Here is a 24,765-nt window from a genome sequence, read left to right as displayed (position 1 = left end):
CTTGGACATATTGGAGAGAAGGGCCTTCGAATACTTCATGGTAAAGGTATGCTAGAAGGTATGAGTAATATCTCTCTGGATTTTGATTTCTGTGAAAATTGTGTATACGGGAAGCAGAATCGAGTGAGTTTCCCCTCTGGTGGTAAGAGGGCAAAACATATATTAGAGCTAGTGCACAGTGATTTGTTTGGATCTATGAAGGTTCCATCACTAGGTAATTATGTGTACTATGTATCATTTATAGATGACTTCTCAAGGAATACATGGATATATTTCCTTAAGAAGAAATCTGAAGTATTTGATAGGTTTAAAGAATTTAAGGCTCTAGTGGAAAACCAAATAGAGAAGAAGATAAAGGTGTTGAGGACAGATAATGGTGGAGAGTTTTGCAGTAAGGAATTTGAAGATTTCTGCAAGAAGTGTGGTATAGCACGGCAGAAGACTACTCCATATACACCTCAGCAAAATGGAGTTTCAAAAAGAATGAACAAGACGCTGATGGAAAGGGCAAGAAGCATGCTCAGTGGTGCCGGGTTAGGACAAGAATTCTGGGCAGAGATGGTGGATATTGCATGTTACCTGGTCAACAAGTCACCTTCATCAGCGTTGGAGGATAAGACTCCACAAGAGGTATGGACTAGTAAGAAACCCTCTCTTTCACATCTCAGGGTATTTGGATGTGATGCATATGTACATGTTCCAAAGAAGAAAAGAACAAAGTTGGATAGTAAATCTGAAAAGTGCATCTTTATTGGGTATAAGGATGGTTTAAAGGGTTATAAGCTTTGGAACCCAGTAACAAGGAAGGTTATGTACAGTAGAGATGTGGTGTTCAGAGAGGTGAAATATGTTATTAAACATGAAGTCCAACCAAAGGAAGCTGAGAAGATAGAGTTTGAGCTAAAGAAGGAAGAATCAGACTCTACAGTAGAGGAGGAATCAGAAGATGAAGAGCCAAAAACTCCGACTGTGAGAAGATCAGTTCGAGAAAGAAGGCAGCCATAAAGGTATAGTCCATCTGCTTTCTATTCAAATTTTGCTTTGTATGTTACTGATGATGATCCCAGAATTGTGAAGGAAGCAGTGGATTCAGAGGATGGAAAACTCTGGAAAGAGGCCATGGTTAATGAAATGGCATCTTTGCATAAAAATGAGGCTTGGGATCTGGTGGAGTTGCCGGCTGGAAGGAAACCCATTGCCAGCAAATGGGTGTTCGAAAAGAAGACAAATGCAGAAGGAAAAGTGGAGAAATACAAAGCTCGGTTGGTAGCAAAAGGTTATTCCGAGGTGCCGGGAATTAAAAGAGATCGGGCAAAGAGGAAGCTCTAGTTAAACCAGAGGAAGTATGTCGAGACAATATTGCAGAGGTTTAATATGCAAGATAGTAAACCGGTGAAGGTTCCTATGCTTGTAGGTGTGAGGTTATATGCTAAACAGTGTCCCAAGACACAAGAAGAGGAAGAGGACATGTCTCATGTTCCATATGCAAGTGCAGTCAGTAGCCTGATGTATGCAATGGTCTGTACTAGACCAAACATTGCACATGTAGCGGGAGTACTGAGCAGGTTTATGTCAAAACCAGGGAAGGAACACTGGAAAGTAGTGAAGCGGGTTTTCTGGTATTTGTGTGGCACTAGTGATTATGGTTTGTGCTACCAAGGAAGACCAGGATTGGACAAAGTGTTGGATATTCATTGCTTTGTTGATGCAAACTGGGCTGGAGATCTAGATCAGAGAAGATCTACAAGTGGGTATGTGTTTAACCTATTTGGAGGTGCAGTCAGTTGGATGAGTAAGCAACAATCTGTAGTGGCACTATCAACTACAGAGTCAGAATACATGGTAGCCACTCATGCAAGCAAGGAAATAGTTTGGTTGCAGAGATTGTGTTCAAATATGGGGTTAGTACAGGAAGCTATAAGGATAGATTGTGACAGCCAAAGTGAAATTTTCTTGGCAAAGAACCCCGCATATCATTCAAAGACAAAGCACATTGATGTTCAGTATCACTTTGTGAGGGATATGATAGAAGACAAAAAGGTGTTGATAATAAAGGTGGACACTTTGAAGAATACTGCAGATACATTGACAAAATCTATGAGCTCTTAGAAGTTCTCTTGGTGTAGAGAGACAATGGGCATTTCAGGGCTGGAAAAATTACTAAGCTCTCTTATGGACCCCTATGGAAAGAAAACAACAAGCGGGAGAATGTTGGGTTGTGTTATATTCTTTCCACGTAGTTAACAGGGGGTTTGAAGGGCACCCGTAACCCCACTTTATGGGGTCCGGGGCAGCGCCCTGGAAAATTTTGGTTTTGGACCATATGTTAGGTTGGGCGGACCCACCTATGGTTTTGTGCATGATTTTCGCACATGTTTTATGGACGCGATGGTTTTCAGTCCATGGTATTGGATGCTTCGGCATGTATAAATATGTATTATAACATTGAAAGGAACATAATGAAAAATCAAGCTGGTAGTCTCGGTTTTGGGATCTAGGGGAAAATCTCTATGTATATGTGTTTTATGTGTTCTGCTCTCGCATTATTTATTTTTTGTGCTTTAGAATTCATATGCAGGTAATTTCTATACGGGGTTAAAACCTACAACAGTAAGCCGCAGGGCAAACTCGATAAAGGAATTAATCATTTTTTAGGACTGTTGAAGTCCGAAAAGGACAGAGAGGGGCGGGATTTCTCAGTGTTGTTGTGTGTTCTGTTTAAAACAGAAATATTCATTATTTTCAACAGAGGTCCACAATAGGGTAGCGTTGTTCTATTTTAAAAGAAAGCATGCATTGTTAAATCATTGAAAGGGCCAGAGCACACACAGCTCCTCCCCAAACCGACATAGAGGCCGAGAAGTAGCACAGTGCACCAATAGCCTAGCACAGCTCATCAAAACAAACATTATGGGTCATCTCTGGCACGAGAGAGCTCCCAGACAATGCAACAAGCTATCTAAAATATATGAATACGGTTATTCCTCTGTCAGAAGGAGAAAACCTCTTAGCCACGCTTGCCTATTGAGGTAATCAATCAGTTAACAAGACAGATCAAGACTCCGAGCCTCTTAGAGCTCAGGAGCATTGTAAACAGGCTATAAATAGCTTAAAGTAAGATGTAATACAGGTTCAACTTTTGGAGATTATTCCTCCTCTGATGATTCAAGCTTCTCATCTTCATTCTAGCAATATAAGCTTTTTTTTCCATTATATGTTCAATGTCCACTCCCTTTGTTGTTATATACTTGCACTACAACAGTTTTTTCATGTTCTCTTTGTGTTTAGGGCCAGATAACTATCGTCTTATCTCTACTTTGATATATTAAATTTGCAAGCTTCTTTGTTGCCTGTAACTAGCCATCCATATGTGGTCATACATGCATCTGCCAATACAGTCAGTATTCTCTTTTGTTGCCTGTAGCTAGCCATTGATGTATGTTTATATATGCAATCTGCTGGTATAGTCAGTATTCTCCATCTATCCATTTAATTTATAACTTATTGAACATTACTGGTCTAAAGCCTTGTATTGGTGAGAGTGTTCATGCATGCATTGAGTGAAAATAGAGCTAAAATGGTTATCTAACTTGATCCAAACCATCATTTATTCCAATATTTCCCTGAACAATATTGAAGATTATATGTTACCAGGCATCTCCAAGCTACAACCTAGGAGAGTTTCTTGGATTGATAACATAATTGGTGCCGCTTCCGGGGAGAGGAAACTGAAGCTCAGCTTCCCTGGGAAATGACATAGATCTAGCTTTGATGATAGACAAAGTCTGGGAACTTTTTGGTTGTAATCATCTATCTGGTGACTCTACTGAAGGCGAACCTCTTGCCGACTCCACTTCATAGTTCTGGCTCAGTTTGTGAGGCATACTCGGAGAAATCCTCAAAAGCTACAAGCGGACCCAATACCTGACCCTGAAAAAATCATCAAAGAAAGAAAGTTATCACAGAAAGGAGCATCAGGATCAGGTAGACCTAAACAATCTTCTATATCTCTTCAAGAAAGGCTTGTAATAGAACAAATACATGTTGAGAGTATAGCAGCTAATACTAGCAACGAAGAAAAACTCTTGGAGATTCATAAAGCTCCTTATTCTTCAGGTTCTCCTTTTGTTGTAAGCCCAAAGGAAACCTCACCTCCTATCCATCATACTCCTGTAGTCATGTCAGTCACTCCTCCGCCCTCTATCATTCAGACTACCAGTACTCTTTTAGCCACCATAGCTATGGCAGGTCCACAAGCACCTACCAAAATGGAAAGAATCATAGCTGCTAGGTATGGGCCTCTAATACTTCCCACTCCTTGGAATGCCATTCCTACTGGAGAATATTAGAAATATAGGCCTAAGTTCACTGGGACTGAAGGTGTTACTGCTAAAGAACATCTTGAGTCATTCTATAGCTATGCTGATAATCTGGACATTAGTGAAGATGATGTGTGGATGAGAGTCTTTGTCCAAAGCCTAGATGAAGAGGCTAGAAAATGGTTCAGAGAACTAACCCCAAGATCTATAGCAGATATTGAAGCTTTAGATGATGCCTTCCTAAAGCATTGGGGGGATAAGAAGGATCTCCTCTACTACCACACTGAGTTTTGGAACTTAAAGAGGGAAAACGGTGAGTTGTTGTCTGATTTTAATAAGAGGTTTAACTGTATGTACAACAAGATACCAGCTGAAGTAAAACCCACTACTACCTCTACTAAACTCACCTATGCCAGTGCTTTTGACTCTGACTTCTGCCTACTGTTGAGAGAGAGGCGATGTGCTACTTTGGCTGACATGCAGGATGTAGCCTTGGAAGTGGAATCAAACATCATGGCTACAGAGAAGCTCAAGGGAAATGTTGATAGAAGAAGACAAAGGGGTGAGTCTTCATCATCCTCTGATCCTAAGATAGATAAAATGACCAAAATGATTGAGTCATTAGCCTCTGAAATCTCTAAATTGAAGTTTGAGCAGCACCTGGGAAAAGGAAGAGTGCCTAATACCTTTGCCCCTAGAAATCCAAATGCAAATCCATATAGAAGAACAAATGAGCAATTGCAGATTTTGCAAAGAAACGAAGATGCTAATGAATACCAAAGGGTGAAGGTTCCTTTTCAAAATGCAGTCATGGAAGAAGAGCAGTTTGAAGATGATGAGATTCATTGTCTGGAAGACAAAGTCAATGCTTCCTTTTTGACCTCAGCTGCCTATGAAAAGTCATTATGCAATGACCAGATCAGCCAAGAATGGGATGGTGAAGCTATTCTACAAACTATAGATCAGCAAAGATATAATTTGAGGTCAAAGATAAATAATGCCAAGGAAACTCCTGTTCAAAGAGCTTTTGTCCCTACAATACAACAAGCTAATAAGCAAAAACAACTAGCAGTTGATCCCATCATCCTCAAAGCTCCAGCTCATGAGGTAAGAGGCCTTGACAAGTCTCCTTCTCCTTTCAGTTTTCAATCAAAAATTCAGAAGCTAAGAATACCTATGCCTCTGATTGAACTAGTGAAGAATGAGTCCTTCAAAAGATCCATCCTCGAGGCCCTTGAGCCTAAAGCCATCCAAGCCTCCACTAACTATGTAAATCTGCAAGATGACAAGCCAACTGTTATTCTCAGCCCAATGATTGAAAATTGTGAAGACATCTCCCCATCATTATATGTCTCTCTGACTATTCATGAAGAAATCCTTCACAATTTCCTTTTGGACACTGGAGCCAACCATAATCTAATGCCCAAGGCTGTCATGGATGAGTTGGGTCTTGACATCACTAAGCCTTATCATGACCTGTTTTCTTTTAACTCTAGAAAGGTGAAATGTCTAGGATTAATCAAGGACCTAGCCATCACTTTGTCTCAGCTACCTATGAAAAGCATGATCATGGATATTGTGGTGGCTGATGTACCTCCCAAGTTTGGCATGTTACTTTCCAGAGGTTGGATCAAGAGATTGGGTGGATCATTACAAAATGATCTGTGCTATGCTACTATCCCAGTTTTCGGAGGTGAGAACAAGAGATTATACAGAGAGGCGCAGTTGACTTATATCATTAGCGATGAGAAGAACCCTACTAATCATCCCATATATTTTGTTGACAATGATTTTGGAGCATGTATTCTCCATATTGAATAATCCCAGTTGGCCTCCATGCAACTTAAAAAACCAATTTTCCAAATTGCTGAAGAAGAAGGCCCTCAGACTTGGGATATGTTCTTTGATGGGGCTTGCTCTAAAGAAGCTGCAGGGGCAAGTGTAGTCCTTGTGTCCCCAGCACAGGAATATATACATTTATCTTTCAAATTAACCTTTCAAGTCACAAACAACATAGCAGAGTACGAAGCTTTGATTCTGGGCTTAAACGCTGCTAAAGAAATGGGTATCAAAGGCCTGAAAGTGTTTGGAGATGTAGACCTCATCATTCAGCAGGTCAATAAAACTTTCCAAGCTAAGCATCCAAGGCTAAAAGCATACAGAGATGAGGTATGGAGGCTCAAGGATTCTTTTAATGATTTCAGCATTTCTTATATTCCAAGAATGAAGAACCAGCTTGTCGACTCCCTTGCTGTCTCTGCTAGCATGTTTATTCCTCCCTTGCCTCCTAAATTGACATATGAAGTTCAGGTAAAATACAGACCGTCTCTGCCTGACAATGTCAAATATTGGAGAGTTTTTGAAGACGATCAGGAAATTAACAAGTTTTTACAAGTCGTGGAGGAATTTGCTGAAACGCGCATCGATCAAGAAAATGAAACCAAGGAAGAATGTGGCCAGTCCAAGTTAAAAAATGAGATCGGCCGAGGAAACATCGTCCAGCTGCCTAGTAACCATATACCAAAGGGATTAGTGCCTCTAGAGAAGTTTTTCGATCATAATGACGTACCCTATAAGCCGACCAAAACAGAAAATGAGTCTGCTATTTGTAAACATAATATAGGGAGTCCAACCCATCCGAAATTCATCAATATGTCCACCCATTTGTCTTCTGCCCAGAATTCTGAGTATTGCACCCTCATGAAGCAATTCGTTGATATTTTTTCCTGGGAATACAATGATCTTAAAACTTATGATACAAACATCATACAGCATAAGATTCCACTGGAAAAGAATACCACCCCTTTTAAGCAGAAGTTAAGACCTATCAGCCCTCTCTTATTGCCTTTGATTGAGAAAGAGATCAAGAAGTTGTTGGATGCCAAAATTATAGTTCCCCTAAGGTATTCAAAATGGATATCTAGCCTTGTGGTAGTGAGAAAGAAAAATGGAGAAATCAGGCTTTGAGTTGACTTCAGAAATATGAAACAATGCTCTAAAAAAGATAACTATCCCTTGCCTAAGATGGAACACTTCCTGCAAAGAGTGTAAGGGGTTAGAGTCATGTCTTTCTTAGATGGATTTTCAGGTTACAATCAAATTGTTTTACATCTTGAAGATTAGGAAAAGACCGCCTTCACTACTTCTTGGGGCACTTTCATGTACTCCAAAATGCCTTTTGGACTGATGAATGTTGGGGCTACTTTTCAGAGGGCCATGGACATAGCCTTCGTGGGAGAGAAGGACAAGTTTTTCCTTATTTATCTTGATGACATAACAGTCTTCTCCAGCAGGCACAAAGATCATTTGCAGCATTTGAAGAAGGTCTTCCTAAAGTGCAGACATTTTGAAATTTCAGTGAACCCAAAGAAGTCATAGTTTGCTCTAGAAGAAGGCAAACTTTTGGGACATATTGTTTCTGCTGGAGGTGTGAAGATTGATCCAGCAAGGGTTCAAGCCATTCAGACATTGTCCATCCCAAGGTCAAAAAGGGACATTCAATCCTTCTTGGGTAAGATTAACTTCATAAGGAGGTTCATTCCAAACTTTGTAGAGCTTGTAAAGCACATCACTTCCATGCTGAAGAAAGGAGCAGAAATAAAATGGACAGAGGCTTGAAGAAGATCTTTTGAACCCATCAAGCAATCTATCATGGAAGCTCCCACTCTAATCAACCCAGATTACACTAAGGAGTTTTGTATCTTCTCTTTTGCCTCTTATGATACACTTGCAGCAGTTCTGTTGCAGAAAAATGATGAAGGCATAGAGCACCCCGTGGCCTTTCGTCAAAACTTTAAGGGATGTTGAACTAAGGTATGAACTTATTGAAAAACAATCTTGTGCTCTCATAAAGTCTTTAAAGGAATTCAGAATCTATATTATGCATTCCAAAGTAGTTGTATATGTACCTTCAACTTCAAGAAAAGATGTCTTAACTCAGCCAAATATTGATGGGAAGAGAGCTAAAGGGATTGAAAAATTCATAGAGTTTAACATAGAGGTGAAGCCCACTAATCTTGTCAAAGGCCAGGTCTTGGCTAAACTTATGGTTGAAGAAAATTGCAGCTTGTTAGATATAAATTCCATGAGTCTGAATTCAGATGATGAGCAGACAAAGGGAGCAGCAAAAGAGCAAAAGCAGAATCAGTCTTTGGCTGAAAATCTAGCCACATGTGAATGGTATTATAGCATAGTTAATTTTTTGCAAAAGCTAGAAGTCCCTCCAGGGTTTAGCTCAAGTCAAGCTCGTGCCATTAAACTTAGATCAGCCAAATTCTATATTGATAAAAATCTTCTTTATTGGAAAAACCCATTAGGAATCCTTTTGAGGTGTCTAGATAAAGAAAAATTTGTGGAAGTCATACACCAGTTCCATTCTAGCATCTGTGGAGGGCATCATTATTGGAAAACCATAGCTCACAAAATCTTGAGGGATGGATATTATTGGCCTACTCTGTTTTCTGATGTGTTTTCTTTTGTAAAATATTGTGAGAAGTGCCAAAGGTTTGCAGGAAGACAGCAGCTAAAATCTCTGCCCTTGAATCCAATACATGTTGATGGTCCCTTCCAATAGTGGGGCTTGGACTTTATAGGTGAGATCAACCCACATTCCAGTGGCCAACACAAATGGATCTTAGTAGCCACTGATTATTTCACCAAGTGGATTGAGGCTATACCCACTAAGAATGCCAATCATCAAGTTGTCATAAAATTCTTGAATGAGAATATTTTCACTAGATTTGGTTGCCCAACCAAACTAGTCACTGATAATGCAACAGCTTTCAAGGCAAAATAATTGGTGGACATGACTGAATCCATGGGCATTCAAGTGGTGCATTCTACCTCATATTATCCTCAAGGCAATGGCCTAGAAAAATCATCTAACAAAAGTCTGGTAAGGGTAATCAATAAGATGTTAGAGGACAACAAAAAGAGCTGGGATGCCAAGTTGAAGTTTGCACTATGGGCTGATAGAGTTACCATCAAAAAGTCCATAGGAAATTCTCCATTCAAATTGGTTTATGGCACTAATGTTGTTTTCCCCATCCAGCTCATTCTCCCTGTGGCTAAGTTCTTGCAAGAATAACAAGATGAAGAGAATGATATGGTAAGAAGAATGAATAATCTGGTTGAACTAAAGCAGATCATAGAGCAGCTAGTTGAGAAGTCAAAAGTTCATCAGAAGAAAATCAAAGAAACCTTTGAGAAGAAGGCAAAAGTGGACAATATCCAAGTTGGTGATTGGGTGCTTAAATGGGATGCATTTAAGGAAAGGAAAGGTAATCATGGCAAGTTTGACTCCTTGTGGAAAGGTCCTTTTATCATCGCTCAAGTTCAGCAGAACAATACATTCATTCTGCATAGTCTGGAAGAAGGAGATACTTTTGGTAGCCTAGTAGATGGGTGGTTTTTGAAACTTTATTTCATTTAAGGCTTTAAAGCCTTGTATTGTAAATATGTTTTTCTTTCAATTTTCATTTCATGCTAAATAGACTCCATGCCCAATGGAACACTAGGAGGAAGATTTGATCTTGTTTTTTACAGGAAAGGCATTGATTATGTAGTTCTTGAAACCTCACAGGAAGGATTTCATCCCCAGAAGGAGCCAGTGTTAGCCTTGCTGGCAAAAAGCCCACAAATGGATCCATATAGGCTCTTAGAGTCTCCAAAGTTGCTTAAAATCATGCCAATGATCAATTTATGCTCTTGAAATCTTCAATTTTTGCTTAAAGATCATCCAATGATCAAAATCTGCGCAAGAGGAGAACCCTTGGAAGGGAAAAAATGCACTATTGGGAGGCTAAAACACTTCAAAAACCATTGTTGTAGGCTTAAGACCCGAGAATGCACAGCTACCGTTAGATCTGGCCGATCAAAAGCCCAGATCTAAGCGGCTAAATCGCAAATCGGCGGTCATAGGCAGTGGAAATCGGTGCTGGACACCACCGATCAGCGATCGCCGATGATCAAATCGATGGGTCACAATCGGCAAAGGCGAGTGGGCATTATCGGCACGGACTAGGGGGAAGTTGTGACTGTGATCAGCAATTAAACGTAGACCGTCGATCACGCACACAGATCGACAGCCCATGTTACATCGGCGGAAACCAAGGGGCGCAACCTTTACACACATATGGATGTGACTTGTGATAGTGATTAAACCTGAACTCGATGGGATTCGCAATGATATTACATAATTTTTCAAGTCCGCAAAAGGCCATTTTCAATGCATTTTTAATGTATTTTCGTTGTTTCAACGAAATACAAAGGAGCCTTGGCTAGCGCCGATAGCGATGAAGCTCGGACCCGAAAGGGTCCGGGAAGTGAAATATATATATTTTGAAGTCCGTTGAAGGCAATTTTTCATGTTTTCCAGCGTTTTTCATGAATTGCCAAAGACAAAGGGAAGCGAGGGAACCGTCAGACTATGATATGCGACAGTAACCCCCAAGGTGGACCCGATAAAGGAATTAATCATTTTTTAGGACTGTTGAAGTCCGAAAAGGACAGAGAGGGGTGGGATTTCTTAGTGTTGCTGTGTGTTTTGTTTAAAACAGAAATATTCATTATTTTCAACAGAGGTCCACAATAGGGTAGCATTGTTCTGTTTTAACAGAAAGCATGCATTGTTAAACCATTGAAAGGGCCAAAGCACACGCATCTCCTCCCCAAATCGACATAGAGGCTGAGAAGCAACACAGCGCATCAATATCCCAGCGCATCTCATCAAAACAAACATTATGGGGCATCTCTGGCACGAGAGAGCTCCCAAACAGTGCAGCAAGCTATCCAAAATATTTGAATATATTTATTCCTCTGTCAGAAGGAGAAAACCTCTTAGCCACGCTTGCCTATTGAGGGAATCAATCAATTAACAAGACAGATCAAACAGATCAAGACTCCGAGCCTCTTAGAGCTCAGGAGCATTGTAAACAGGCTATAAATAGCTGAAAGTAAGATGTAATACGGGTTCAACTTTTGGAGATTATTCCTCCTCTGTCCATTCAAGCTTCTCATCTTCATTCTAGCAATATAAGCTTCTTTTACCATTATATGTTCAATGTTCACTCTCTTTGTTGTTCTATGCTTGCACTTGAACAGTTTGTTCATGTTCTCTTTGTGTCTAGGGCCAGATAACTATCATCTTATGTCTGCTTTGATATATTAGGTTTGCAAGCTTCTTTGTTGCCTGTAACTAGCCATCCATATGTACCATACATGCATCTGCTAGTACAGTCAGTATTCTCTTTTGCTGCTTATAGCTAGCCATTGATGTATGTTTATATATGCAATATGCTGGTATAGTCAGTATTCTTCATCTATCCATTGAATTTATAACTTACTGAGCATTAGTGGTCTAAAGCCTTGTATTGGTGAGAGTGTTCATGCATGCATTGAGTGAAAACAGAGCTGAAATGGTTATCTAACTTGATCCAAACCATCATTTATTCCAATAGTTTAGAGAACAATATTGAAGATTATATTTTACCAGGCATCTCCAAGCTACAACCTAGGAGAGTTTCTTTGAGTGATAACAGTACCCATGGTAAAGGAGGCACATAACTTTAAAGCAATTTTGGATACCTTCATGAAGGCATCAAGTATTGAGCTAAACTAGTCAAAGTTTATGATTTTCTTTTTTAACGCTCACATTGCTATCCAATGAAACCTATCAGATATTCTATGTTTCCAAAGGATATCCCTCCCTTCTAAGTATTTAGGGGTACCCCTAATAGTGCAAGCCTGGAAGAAATCCAACTGGGAGATAGTAATCTCCAACCTAGAAGATAGGGTTAAAATATGGACATTGAGAGTGTTGAATTTGTTGGGGTGATTGGTCCTAGTAAATGCGGTTCTTTAGGATAGGGTATATGTTTTCTATTCTTCCTGCACCCAAGGGAGTGCTTCAAAAAATAAGGGATATCCAAAGAAATTTCTCGTGGTAAGGAGCAAAGGAAAAAAGGAAAGTGGCATGGAACATGATCTGTAAATCCAAGTAGGCAGGAGGCCTTGGGCTGCAAGACCCTGAAATAAATAACAGATCAAATGGGGCCAAAATGTGGTGGATACGATTAAAGGGAGGGAAGACACCATGGGCGAGACTATGGAAATAAAAATATGCCCCTAACTACCAACTAGAAAACCTAGTAAGGCTCGCGGGCTCAATACAGGGGTCAACTATATGGAACCTGGCATGGACTAACAGAGATATTATAAAAAATCATAGCTTTTGGTAAATAATAAATGGAAAATATGTCTTATTCTAGGAGGATTACTGGCAACAACAACCGAAATTAAACAAACCAGAATGGCAGGGTCTACAGGTAGCCACAGAGAGACAGAGGCATAGGGAAGTCCATCAATTCTAGGCTCAAGATCTGGAAAATAATAAATGGAGATGATGGAACTTAAACATCCTCCACCAGACAAATCTTAGTGTTTCAGGCATACCAGATATCACAGCGGAGCTTAACCAAAGACAAATCCTAGTGAATGATGACTAGGACCAACTCCGATGGGGGCAGCGAGAAGGGGGAGATTTCAACCTCAAGGAAGCCAAGGCTTACCTTTAATCTGAACATCTCGAATTCATTAACCCATCTTGGAGAAAAATATAGGTGTCCTCTCACTAGCCAAAAAATAAAATGTTTTTGTGGTTAATTTTGCAAAGAAAGGTGTTAACCTGGGAGATTTTAGTGAAGAGATGGATGATTGGTCCATCATGGTGTTGCCTATGTGAGAAGGAAGAATAAATCATTAACCACCTTATAAATACTTTTAGATACATAGAAGCTTTATGAGATTGGCTAGCCATTATCTACAGACAAACAGATAGAAATAAGGAAATCATACAGGAAACAATTAAACATTAGAGGTTGCAATATACTAAAAATGAAGTGGTGAACATGACCTCGAGCTTGATCGTAGGATTTATCCTCTGGTTAATATGGAAGGGACACAATAGCCAAATATTTCCAAAAAAAAACTTCCAGTTACAAACGTGATGGAAGAAATTAGTCTGTGGATTAAGGAAACAATTAGTAGCAAAAGAATTCAAACCTCAGAGGGACATCCATCCCCTAAGGAAATAATAATTTTAAATTTTTTCGACCTAGAATACCTAAGTGATATGATCCACATACCTAGATAAATTCATATAAATTTGGTATCTACAATATGGCAGGCTCCTCTAGAGGGATTCCGGAAATTGAATTTTGATGGAGCGTCGAAGGGAAACCTAGGCAAGGCTAGAGCTGGAGGAATCATTCAGGACTGGATAGGTAAAATACAAATCTTATACTTCATCAACATGGACCAAACCATAAATAATGCAGCTGAGTTCCAAGCCCTGAAATTGGGGTTGGAAATATTGCGACGAGAGAGAAGGTTGAATGTAATAGTGGAGCGTGATTCTACATTAGCTATCCAAGTGGCACATAGACTGCAATGTGGTTCTCAGATGAATAAGGTCACGAAGAATCAGCACCTCACTCAGATAATACAAAGGATTAAGGAACACTTGGAGGAGTTGAAAACGGTGGAGTTTTCCATAGTGAGACGCTCGGCTAATGTATTGGAGGACAGAGTGGAAAACGAAGGGGTTAGGAGTGTCAAGTTAATCACCAAGCTGACCTAGGAGGACATGGTGGATGGATATCTAAAGGAAGATTGTCGAGTGTTGGCAGAGCAAGATCACTCCATGTCATATAGATGAGGAAACATACGCGAAGTGGGTGAGGATGAGGTCAGTGACCCACCTGGTGAGATAAATGTTTAACAATTATCATGAGATGACAAGTTGTAGTTGTTAGGGAAGATCAAGGAGGTACATTTCATCAAGACAAGAAGGACATGATGGTCGCTGATGGGAAGGGACAGCACCCTAGATAACTTAATCACCCATCGAGAGGTCACATTAATTAGAAATTATTGTTTAAGGAATGGACAGGGACAATACCCAGCGCGGAACTCTACTAGAACAAGATGATGTCAATAATGACCCTGCACAAACTGTTTACATATGAAAATGAGGAGGTAGATAGCCCCATCCTCACATGAATTTACTTCAACTCCATCAGTTAGTGGAAATTTCCAGAAATAGGAGGGGAAGGTTCTCAAAGGATGGGGCAAAAGGATTTGGGTTGGATCTTTCTTTTATATGATAAATATGGAAAACACATCAATTGTAAAGTGCTAAGGGTGAAGGTTACAAGGTGGAGAAGTAGCAAGAGAGAGTCTATTCATCAGAGAATCGAGGCATCTAAGACAGTTATGGCTAACGGGAGAAATGTTGGTGGTTAGTTACGAGGGAGACCGAGAGAAGACGCTCAGAGCTCTATGGCTGGTAAGCAGACCAGGATGGAAGATGCAATGTGGGAGGCAACACTAATCTATCATAATATTTTCTTGGAGAAATGCAAAGAAATTGTCGAAATTTGGGAAAATGAAATGTGACGCCTACAAAGGAGCATCCCAAACAACAAAATTGAGGAAGAGGTTGACTGGATCATAGGCATAGGGAAATACCGAACGAAGTAGATGGTTTATCAGAGAAATCTGGAGATGGCTTGGCATGTTAAATCATTAGTGGGAAAACTACAGGTGGAGGCGACAGAAGAAAGGACCAAGAGGAAAGTGGAACACCACCTACAACTAAAGGAAATTGAGCAGTGGTTGCGAGTTGTAGAGGAGGCGCTTCAAAGGGTGCTAACATAGAACACCTGCAAGATTATATAATTGGATATATGAACAAAATGTTCTCAATTTACCTAAAATATATCCATAACATGGATATCACACTTGGACAGGGACAGGGTGAGTCGACCAAACTAAAGAAATATAGGTTTAGAGAAGTAACTGGAGCTAGTGGTAAGAAATCAGAGACACAGAGAGTGAGGGCAGATGAAACTGCAACTCCAATAGATAATACCATACCTGTGTCTGGGTCCAAAGGGGCACAAGTTCCTTCAATGTCTCTGGATAAATGATCATGATTCTATGTCTAATTTTGTTTAATTTTATCGATTGGCGGTGTAAGCCAAATCATATTATTATGAAGATAGGTAGGTTTGTAGGTGTAGTCCAAAAAGGTAGATTTACATACAGATTACCTTCAAATAATAATTGGCTAAGTAGCAGTAGAAGAAGAGAAATTTCTATAGATATGCCTAGGAGACACCATAGACAAAAAATTCTTATGCAATGTCTGGTTAAGTTTATGCTCAAGACTATATTTTACTGCAGTTGGTCTCATTTTCAATCTAGCAGACCAGTAGGATATCATGTATATGATGTATTTTATTGTTTTATAGTAATATAAGGTTGTTCTATTGACTTACAATATATATATATATATATATATATATATATATATATATATATATATATATATATATATATATATATATATATATATATATATATATATATATATATATATAGCTACATACATATGCATATGACATTTTTCTTTGACATGTTTTATAATTTTATTTTATTTTTAAAGATTTTATGTGGTTATTAACTAAATTTAAATATGAAATTATGAAATGTCATGGTTACAAAAATGTATCATTATTTATGTCTTTTAATGTGATATGCATATTATCAAAATAAAAAATAAAATGATTGTAATTATATTAAGAAAACAAATTTGCAACATAAGAAATTGAATTGAGCCAATTAATTATTTTTTAATTGAGTTGAAATTCTCTTTTATTATTATTATTATTTGATCTAATGCTTCATTAAAATGAGCTAACAAGGTGACAAATTCCATTCTTGGACACAATAAGAACCTACAAATTAACTACCATCTAGAATCAATCTTTGAACAAGCCATCTACCACTCTATTGAGATCATTATTAACATGATGATAAGAGATATTAGAAAACATAGACTCGGTCATTTTCAATTGTTCTACAATATGTTGTAAAGTTAAGTTCTTCATCATTTAGAAACTTGTCATCTAATTTACTACCATTGAAGAATCACCAAACACCTACAATATTGATATCCCTACATATACTATTAATTTTGATAAATACTTTGGAGCCAAATCTACAAAGTGGTTTAAGTTACTACCACACCTCCCACTAGATATTTTTTTGGGAAATTTAACAATACAGGACATATGAGTATTCGTTTAGCCAAATAGTTTATTAACAAGGATTAATTCCCAAAATCCATTTTTCTAGCTTTCCTCCTCCTAATGGCTCACCTCTTCATCAGTTTTTATTAAGATATAACTAGCATATATCCATCTTAACATAGAATTTATCAAGCGTCAAGATATATCTAATCTCTCAAGATGCAAACATTCTTTTGAGTACGAAACTTGAGGAAAGGTTTGCACCTGGGGAGATTTGATACCTCTCAACTGCTGATAGATTTGAAGTTAAGATGGATTTATGTTGGTTCTTTATAATACTATATATTTATATAAATTTCACATCTCTATATATAGAAATGTTCTCATTTTTAATTTTATCAAAACCCTCATAATACGTTTATATACATACATATGTGTATGGAATTTTTATTTGACATATTTAATAATAATAATAATAATTTGAATTCATTATACGATTATATAATGAATTTCAATATGAAGTTCTAAATGTCAATGTTTACACATATGAACCATAATTTATATTTATTTTATTGTGATATGCATCTTATGATTTTTTTTTGAAGAATTTGTCTGTAATTTTATAATATAAACAAAATTGCAATAAACAAATTGAACTAAGATGAGTTATGACTTATTATTTTATCATTAATTTTATTAATTTTTAATTTTTATTACTTTTCTAATTGAGCCCACATTATGTTATATTATTATTATTATTTATTTAACACTTCACTACACCAACTCCTTTAACTCTTCATCACAACATATTTTTCATACTAAATTTAAATCTGAAGTTTTGAAATATCACGTTTGCTAATATGACTCATCATTATTTTAATTTATGGTAAGATGGATCTATAATGTATATATACTATATATGTTTTATATATATTTCACATCTCTATCCATAGAAATATTCATATTTTTAATTCTAATGAAGCCCTTATGGTATATATAGCCACATACATATGCATATGACATGTTTTATAAAGTTTTTTTTTATTTTCAAAGTTTTTATATGGTTATTAACTAAATTTAAACATGAAACTATGAAATATCCTGGTTACAAATATGTGTCATTATTTATATGTTTTTTAATGTGATATGCATATTATCAAAAGAAAAAATTAAAAAAAAATGATTGTAATTTTATTAATAAAACAAATTTGTAACATAACAAATCCAATTGAGCCAACTTATTGTTTTTATTACTTTTTTAATTGAGTTCAAATTCTCTTTTATTATTATTTTTATTTTTATTTGATCTAATGCTTCACTACAAAATTTCATCTAACACTTGATTAAAATGAGCTAAGAGGGTGAAAATTTTAATTCTTAAACACAATAGTAATCTATAAATTGAATTCCTTCTAGAATCAATCTTTTGACAAGTCATCTACCACTCTATTGAGATATTTATGAACATGATAATAAGATATATTAGAAAACATAAACTCCCTTATTTTCATTTGTTCTACAATAAGTTGTAAAGTTAAGTTCTTCATCATTTAGAAACCTGTCATCTAATTTACTACCATTGAAGAATCACCAAACTACAACATTGATATCCCTACATATATATTAGTTTCCACAAATACTTTGGATCCAGATCTACACTCTTGTTTGAGTTACTACCACAACTCTCACTAGATATTTTTCTTGGGAAATTAAACAATATTAGGTCTTATGAGTATTGGCTTAGCCAAATAATTTACTAACAAGGATTAATTCCCAAAATCCATTTTTCCGGCTTCCCTTCTCCTCATGGCTCACCTCTTCATCATTTGTTATTAGGATATAACTATCATATATCCATGTTAACTCTGAATGTATTGTGTCAAGACAAATGGAATATTTAAAGATGCAAACCTTATTTTGAGTACAAAACTTGAGCAAAGGTTTGCACCTAGACAGTATTGATCCCTCATATTTTAAGTTTATAGGGATCTGTGTTGGTTCTTTCTAATACTATATATATTATATATAAAGTTCACATCTCTATATATAGAAATGTTCTCATTTTTAATTCTATGAAAATCCTCATAATAAGTATATCTACATTCATATATGTATGGCATTTTTATTTGACTTATTTAAAAATAAATAAATAAATCATTATATGATTGTGTATTAAATTTAAAAATAAATTTCTAAAATATAATGTTTACAGCTATGAATCATAATTTATATTTCTTTTAATGTGATATGCATATTATGATTTGTTTTGGAAGAACTTGTATGTAATTTTATAATATAAACAAAATTACAATAAAACAAATTGAATTGAGATGAATTACGACTTATTAATTTTATCATTTATTTTAATTTTTTAAATTTTTATTACTTTTCTAATTGAGCCGACATTATGTTATATTATTATTAATTTTGATTTAAAGTTTCACTACATCTCCTATAACACTTCACTACAACATCTTTTTCATACTAAATTTAAATATGAAGTTTTGAAATATCAAGTTTATTAATATGACTCATCATTATTTTAACTTTATGGTAAGATGGATCTATAATTTATATATACTATTTATATTGTATATATATTTTAGATCTTTATATATAGAAATATCCATATTTTAAATTCTAAAGAAGCCCTAATAATATATATAGCTAAATACATATGACAATTTTCTTTGACATGTTTTATAATTCTATTTTATTTTTAAAGTTTTTATATGGTTATTAACTAAATTTAAATATGAAATTATGAAATATCATGGTTACAAGTATGTATCATTATTTATGTCTTTTAATGTGATATGCATATTATCAAAAGAACAAATAAAATAAAAATTAATTGTAATTTTATTAATAAAAAAAAAATTGCAACATAACAAATGGAATTGAGCCAACTTATTAATTTTTAATTGAGTTGAAATTCTTTGTTATTCTTATTATTTGATATAATGGTTCACTACGAAATTTCATGTAACACTTCATTACAATGACCTAATAAGGTGACAAAATCCATTCTTAAACACAATAAGAACGTATAAATTGACTTCCATATAGAATCAATCTTTAGACAAGCCATCTATCTCTATTGAGATGTTTATGAACATGATAATAAGAGATATTAGAAAACATATACTGTTATTTTCAGTTATTCTGCAATATGTTGTAAAGTTAGTTCTTCATCATTTAGAAACATGTCGTCTAATTTACTACCATTGAGGAATCACTAAACACCTACAATATTGATATTAATGCATATACTATTAGTTTCGATAAATACTTTGGAGCCAAATCTACACAGTTGTTTAAGTTACTACCATACCTCCAATATTAGGTCTTATGAGTATTGGCTTAGCCAAATAATTTATTAGCAAGGATTAATTCCCAAAATCCATTTCTCTAGCTTCCCTCTTCCTCATTGCTCACTTATTCATAGGCTGTTAATAGGATATAACTAGTATATATCCATCTTAAGACAGAATTTAAAAAGTCTCAAGATCGATGGAATCTCTCAAGATGAAAACCTACTTTTGAGTATAAAACTTGAGAAAAGGCATGCGTCTCTAGAGATTTGATCCCTCTCAACTCTTGATAGATTTGAAGTTAATATGGTCTATATTGGTTCTTTATAATACTATATATATTTATATAAATTTCACATCTCTATATATAGAAACATTCTCATTTTTAATTCTATCAAAATTATGATAATAAGTATATATACATACATATGTGTATGGCATTTTTATTTGATATATTTAAAGAAAATAAAGCAAATTTAAGTCATTATACAATTTCGTACTAATTTTAAATATGAAGTTCTAAAATATAATGTTTACATATATGAATCATAATTTATATTTCTTTTAATGTGATATTCATGTTATGATTTTTTTTGGGAAGAAATTCTCTGTAATTTTATAATATAAATAATATTGCAATAAAACAAATTGAATTTATATGACTTATGACTTATTATTTTTATCATTAATTTTATTAATTTTTGTTTTTATTATTTTTCTAATTGAGTTGACATTATGTTGTATTATTATTAGTTTTGATTTAACTCTTCACTACAACATCTCTTATAACTTCACTGCAACATCTTTTCCATACTAAATTTAAACATGAAGTTTTGAAATATCATGTTTAATAATATGACTCGTCATTATTTTAATTTATGGTAGGATGGATCTATAATTTATAGATACTATTTATATTTTATATATATTCCACATCTCTACATATAAAAATACTTATATTTTTAATTCTAATGAAGACGTTATAGTATATATAGCTACATACATATGCGATATTTCAATCAAAATTGGAATCTTCGAAGGGTACAGGGAGGATGGAGGTCGTATGTGCGGGTCTAGGGTAAAACCCTAGGTTTTTACAGTTTACTGCAGACTGTCATTCCTGTTCCGGCACCGCTCACTGTTTCCCTGCCGTTTCCGTTCTTACACCCGTCGCTTTCAGTTATAGACCTCTGGCTGGAATATGGGGGACAATATGGAGGTTGAAGAGGTGGATTATTCCGAGGAGCCCTTCCCGGACCGCGTTATTTTTGGGAACCCTAGCTTCACTTTCACTCCGCTGATTAATACCTCTATTTCGCTATCTGCCCCGGTTCCGCCCATTTCCTCGATTGTCGTCTCCTTACCTCGGCATTGCTCTGTACCCCCTCACACCGGGCCACTTTCTGTTGATTCATCGGGATTCGAAGTCCCTCCTCTTTCACCTGGCACCCTCCACATTTTATCCTCGCATACCCCTCCCTCGCCCTCCTTCGATCCCCATTCATCATTTTTCACTGTTCCCCCTGTGGACATCCCGGTTACCACTGTGGCACATCCCCCCTACTCGAGAGCCCGACCGTCTGGTTGTTTCGAGACCCCTGCGGTTAAGGTTAGACCTGCAAAACATAACCCTCCGAAAGGCGTCCCAAACCCTTTGGTGGACCACCCATTGGCTCCTCGCACCAGCAAAAGGAAGACTAGGTGCGTCAAGGCGACCTCAAAGGACATTACCATCAGATTTGGCGAGACCTCGGCTATTGGTGAATTTGCTATCATGGCTTGCACTGTGCTGGTTGGACATGTGCATGGTCGGGCATATTCAACCAACAGGCTAACTCAATGGGTTAAGGATATTTGGGGTGGGTTACTAAAAGAACTGCCAGAAGTACATGTCTTACCCAGAGGATGGTTCTCCCTACATTTTGCAAAGGAAAACTACACGGATTTGGTACTGGCCAGGTACTGGCACATCGAGATGGCCCTGGTCCTTCTCAAGTGGTGGAGCCCATTATTCGACCCTGAACGTGAACAAATTGGGGCTGGACCGCTTTGGGTGCGCTTGCCAGGACTCCCATTACAGTTCTGGTGTGAGGAAGTTTTTATCAGGATTGGAAATGCTCTGGGCACATATTTAGACCATGACCGTACTTTTGTGGAATCGAAAAATAGAACCCTTGCTCGCATTTTGGTCCACTTGGATACTCGTGAGGGCCTGGAGGAAAAGATTACTCTTCAGTGGGGGAAGTACATCAGGGTCCAGATCTTGGACTACGAAGGGGTTCTGTTTCGCTGTAGACGATGTCACAAGGTGGGACATCTCTTCAAAGACTGCCCTCTCAACCGGAAATCAGAGGACTCCCCTAAGATTATGCCTGCACCTTCCAGGGTAAATTCTCTGGTCGGCCCGCGCCCCTCTCCCTTGGGTCCTTCACCTGTGGAAATATCTCCTATCTCCAAGATAGTGGATACAGGACTCAGACAAACTTCGCCGCCACTGACCAGGGCTCGTTCTGCAGCTGAAGCTGTGATAGCTTCGAGTATTTCTCTGAACCCTCCTCTCACATCTTTTGATTTTACCTCATTTGTGGCTGCTTCATCGGTTTAGACATCCATGGCTCATTGCATCATGTCATCTTCTGTCTCGCCGTCATCCTCCAGGGTTTCACCCCCACACCAATACTTCCTACGCTCCAGATCCCACTCCAAGAATTTCCTGATCCGTCAGACTGGTCTAGGTCTCACTTTGCCTAGTGCTATTCCCCTGTCATCCAGGGGTAGGAAGTCAGATCTCTCCAAGGCTATTAAGCGAGCTGGGGCGGAGGTCGCCTCTGGTTGTCAATCCACTATTGATGGGGTCCTTAGAGCAGGAAATACCCCGCGTGGTGTCCCTCCATGAAGTGTCTGTCTTTCAATTGCAGGGGCTTGGCTAGTGCCTCTAAGAAACTAGCCTTGAGGAGGCTCATTGAGGTTGAACCGATTGACATTATCCTGCTTCAAGAAACTCTTGGTATGGCTGATCATATCTCCCACTCCCTTCAATCTATGATCCCGAGCTGGACATTCGTCGCCTTAGATGCTGCAGGGAGATCGGGGGGACTGGCTATAGGATACAACCCTCGAACCATCAGGGTTGATGCATCTTGGGGGGGATCGGGATTCTTGGGACTATATATATTCTCTACAGATCTTGGCATGATTCTCCGAATTGTGAATGTATATGGACCATGTCTACAGAGGGAGCAATTTTGGCAGCATTTATTAAACCTCTCTCTTCTGGACTCTGATCATACTATTATTGGAGGGGATCTAAACTTTTCTTTGGGGTTCAGAGAATCATGGGGGTCTGCGGCTCAGATAGATGCTATCACTGATCATATGACAAATCTGCTGGAACAGACCAATTTTATTGATGTCCCCATGCACAAACCTCTACCCACCTGGAGAAACAGAAGGGTGGGTGATGCAGCACTGGCTCGTAGACTCGACAGATTTTTAATGAAAGGTCCGCTCTTACAGCAGCTGCATCACTACAAGCAATGGGTGGGTACGGGGGGCATATCGGATCATTCTCCTATATATCTGGAAATCCAGGGGCCATTCAAAAAGCCAAAAGCCCCTTTCAAATTCAACCACATCTGGCTGAGAGACCCTGCTTACATCAAGATGGTCTCTGATTTCTGGATTGCAAACCCCATTCATCGAGCAGAGTCCTTCGCAAAAGGTTTTTGCAATAATCTCTCTAAGCTTAAACATCTCTCTATTAATTGGGCCAGGGAGAAGCGCTCTCGGGAAACCTCACAGCTCACTCATATTGAATCTGAGCTGAGCTCTTTACTTGATGATCAAAGTTTGGGATTCATCTCTGTGGATGATAAGACCCACTTGATTGAGCTGGAAAATCAGAAGGCCAACATTCTAAAGGAGCGCGAGGAATCCCAGAGGCTGAGGAGTCGAGCTATATGGTTAAAAGTTGGTGACGATAATACTAGGTTCTTTCAAAACTATGCCAAGGGACGAAAGGTATCTAATACCATTTGGAATATTCCTTTGCCTGAGGGAGGTTTAGCTGAAACTTTCAACAAGCTAGCCCACCTTGGCACTACACACTTCAGGAACCTTTACAAATGCCCTCGTGAAGAAAATCTTCCTGATATTATAAATGTGGCCGGAAATTTTCCAAGGTTTGTCTATGAGGACGATGCAGAAGAGCCCTTCGCACCGGTCACTTCCAGTGAACTTGAAGGAACGTTAAAATGGTTCAAAAAGGATAAGAGCCCAGGCCCAGATGGCTAGACCATCAAATTCTATCTGGCTTTTTATGAGATCCTGGGGCATGACCTATTGAAAGTGGTGGGGGAGAGCAGAACTTCGGGATCCCTATACCATGCCATCAATTCGACCTTCATTGCCCTTATCCCAAAGTCTGATTCCCCTTCTTCTTTTGATGATTATAGGCCTATATCCTTGTGCAACTCCCTATATAAGATTATTTCTAAGATTATTGCCAATCGTCTCAGTCCGATACTCTCCAAGCATATTGCTCCTCAACAATTTGCCTTCCTCGAATCCAGACAGATCCATGAAGCCATTGGATCAGCTCAGGAATCTATCCACTCTATCTGGACCAAAAATCTAAAAAGCATCATTCTCAAGATTGACTTGTCCAAAGCATTCGATCGGGTCAACTGGCTTTATATTAAGATGCTTCTTATACACTTGGGTTTCCCTCACAATTACATTTCATGGATTATGGCATGCATTACCACACCTACCTTCAGTGTCCTCATTAATGGCTCGGCCTCTCACTTCTTTCACTCTGAAAGGGGGCTTAGGCAGGGCTGCCCTTTATCCCCACTCCTCTTTCTTATCGTCATGGAAGGTCTAAGCTGCTTAATTCCATCAGCCAAAAGGGATGGAGATATTTACAGAATCAAGATTACGGATGATTTCTTTCTTACCCACCTCCTATTTGTGGATGATGTGCTTATTCTGCTTGATGGCAGCATTCAAGATTCCAAATCCTTTTCCAAGATACTCCTC

General features: G+C 37.6%; 1 protein-coding gene across 1 annotated transcript; it reads left to right on the top strand.

Annotated features, from left to right (window-relative positions):
- Nucleotides 1–22,734: 22,734 nt before the first annotated feature.
- On the top strand, nt 22,735–24,018 carry LOC149169899 (uncharacterized). The gene has a single exon (XM_089425373.1). It carries the CDS (start codon nt 22,735–22,737, stop codon nt 24,016–24,018), a length of 1,284 nt encoding a protein of 427 aa, XP_089281499.1.
- The last annotated feature ends 747 nt before the right edge of the window (nt 24,019–24,765 follow it).

The sequence above is a fragment of the Pinus tabuliformis genome, chromosome 4_2 (assembly GCF_031772625.1).
Source record: "Pinus tabuliformis cultivar Carrire ecotype Pingquan chromosome 4_2, CPIR1, whole genome shotgun sequence".
Lineage (NCBI taxonomy): Eukaryota > Viridiplantae > Streptophyta > Pinopsida > Pinales > Pinaceae > Pinus > Pinus tabuliformis.
Note: the sequence above shows the minus strand (reverse complement) of the source record. Positions and strands in the feature narration are given on the sequence as shown.

Coding starts and splice junctions, on each gene's coding strand:
- LOC149169899 (XM_089425373.1), top strand. CDS start 22,735: ATGGCTGATCATATCTCCCACTCCCTTCAATCTATGATCCCGAGCTGG.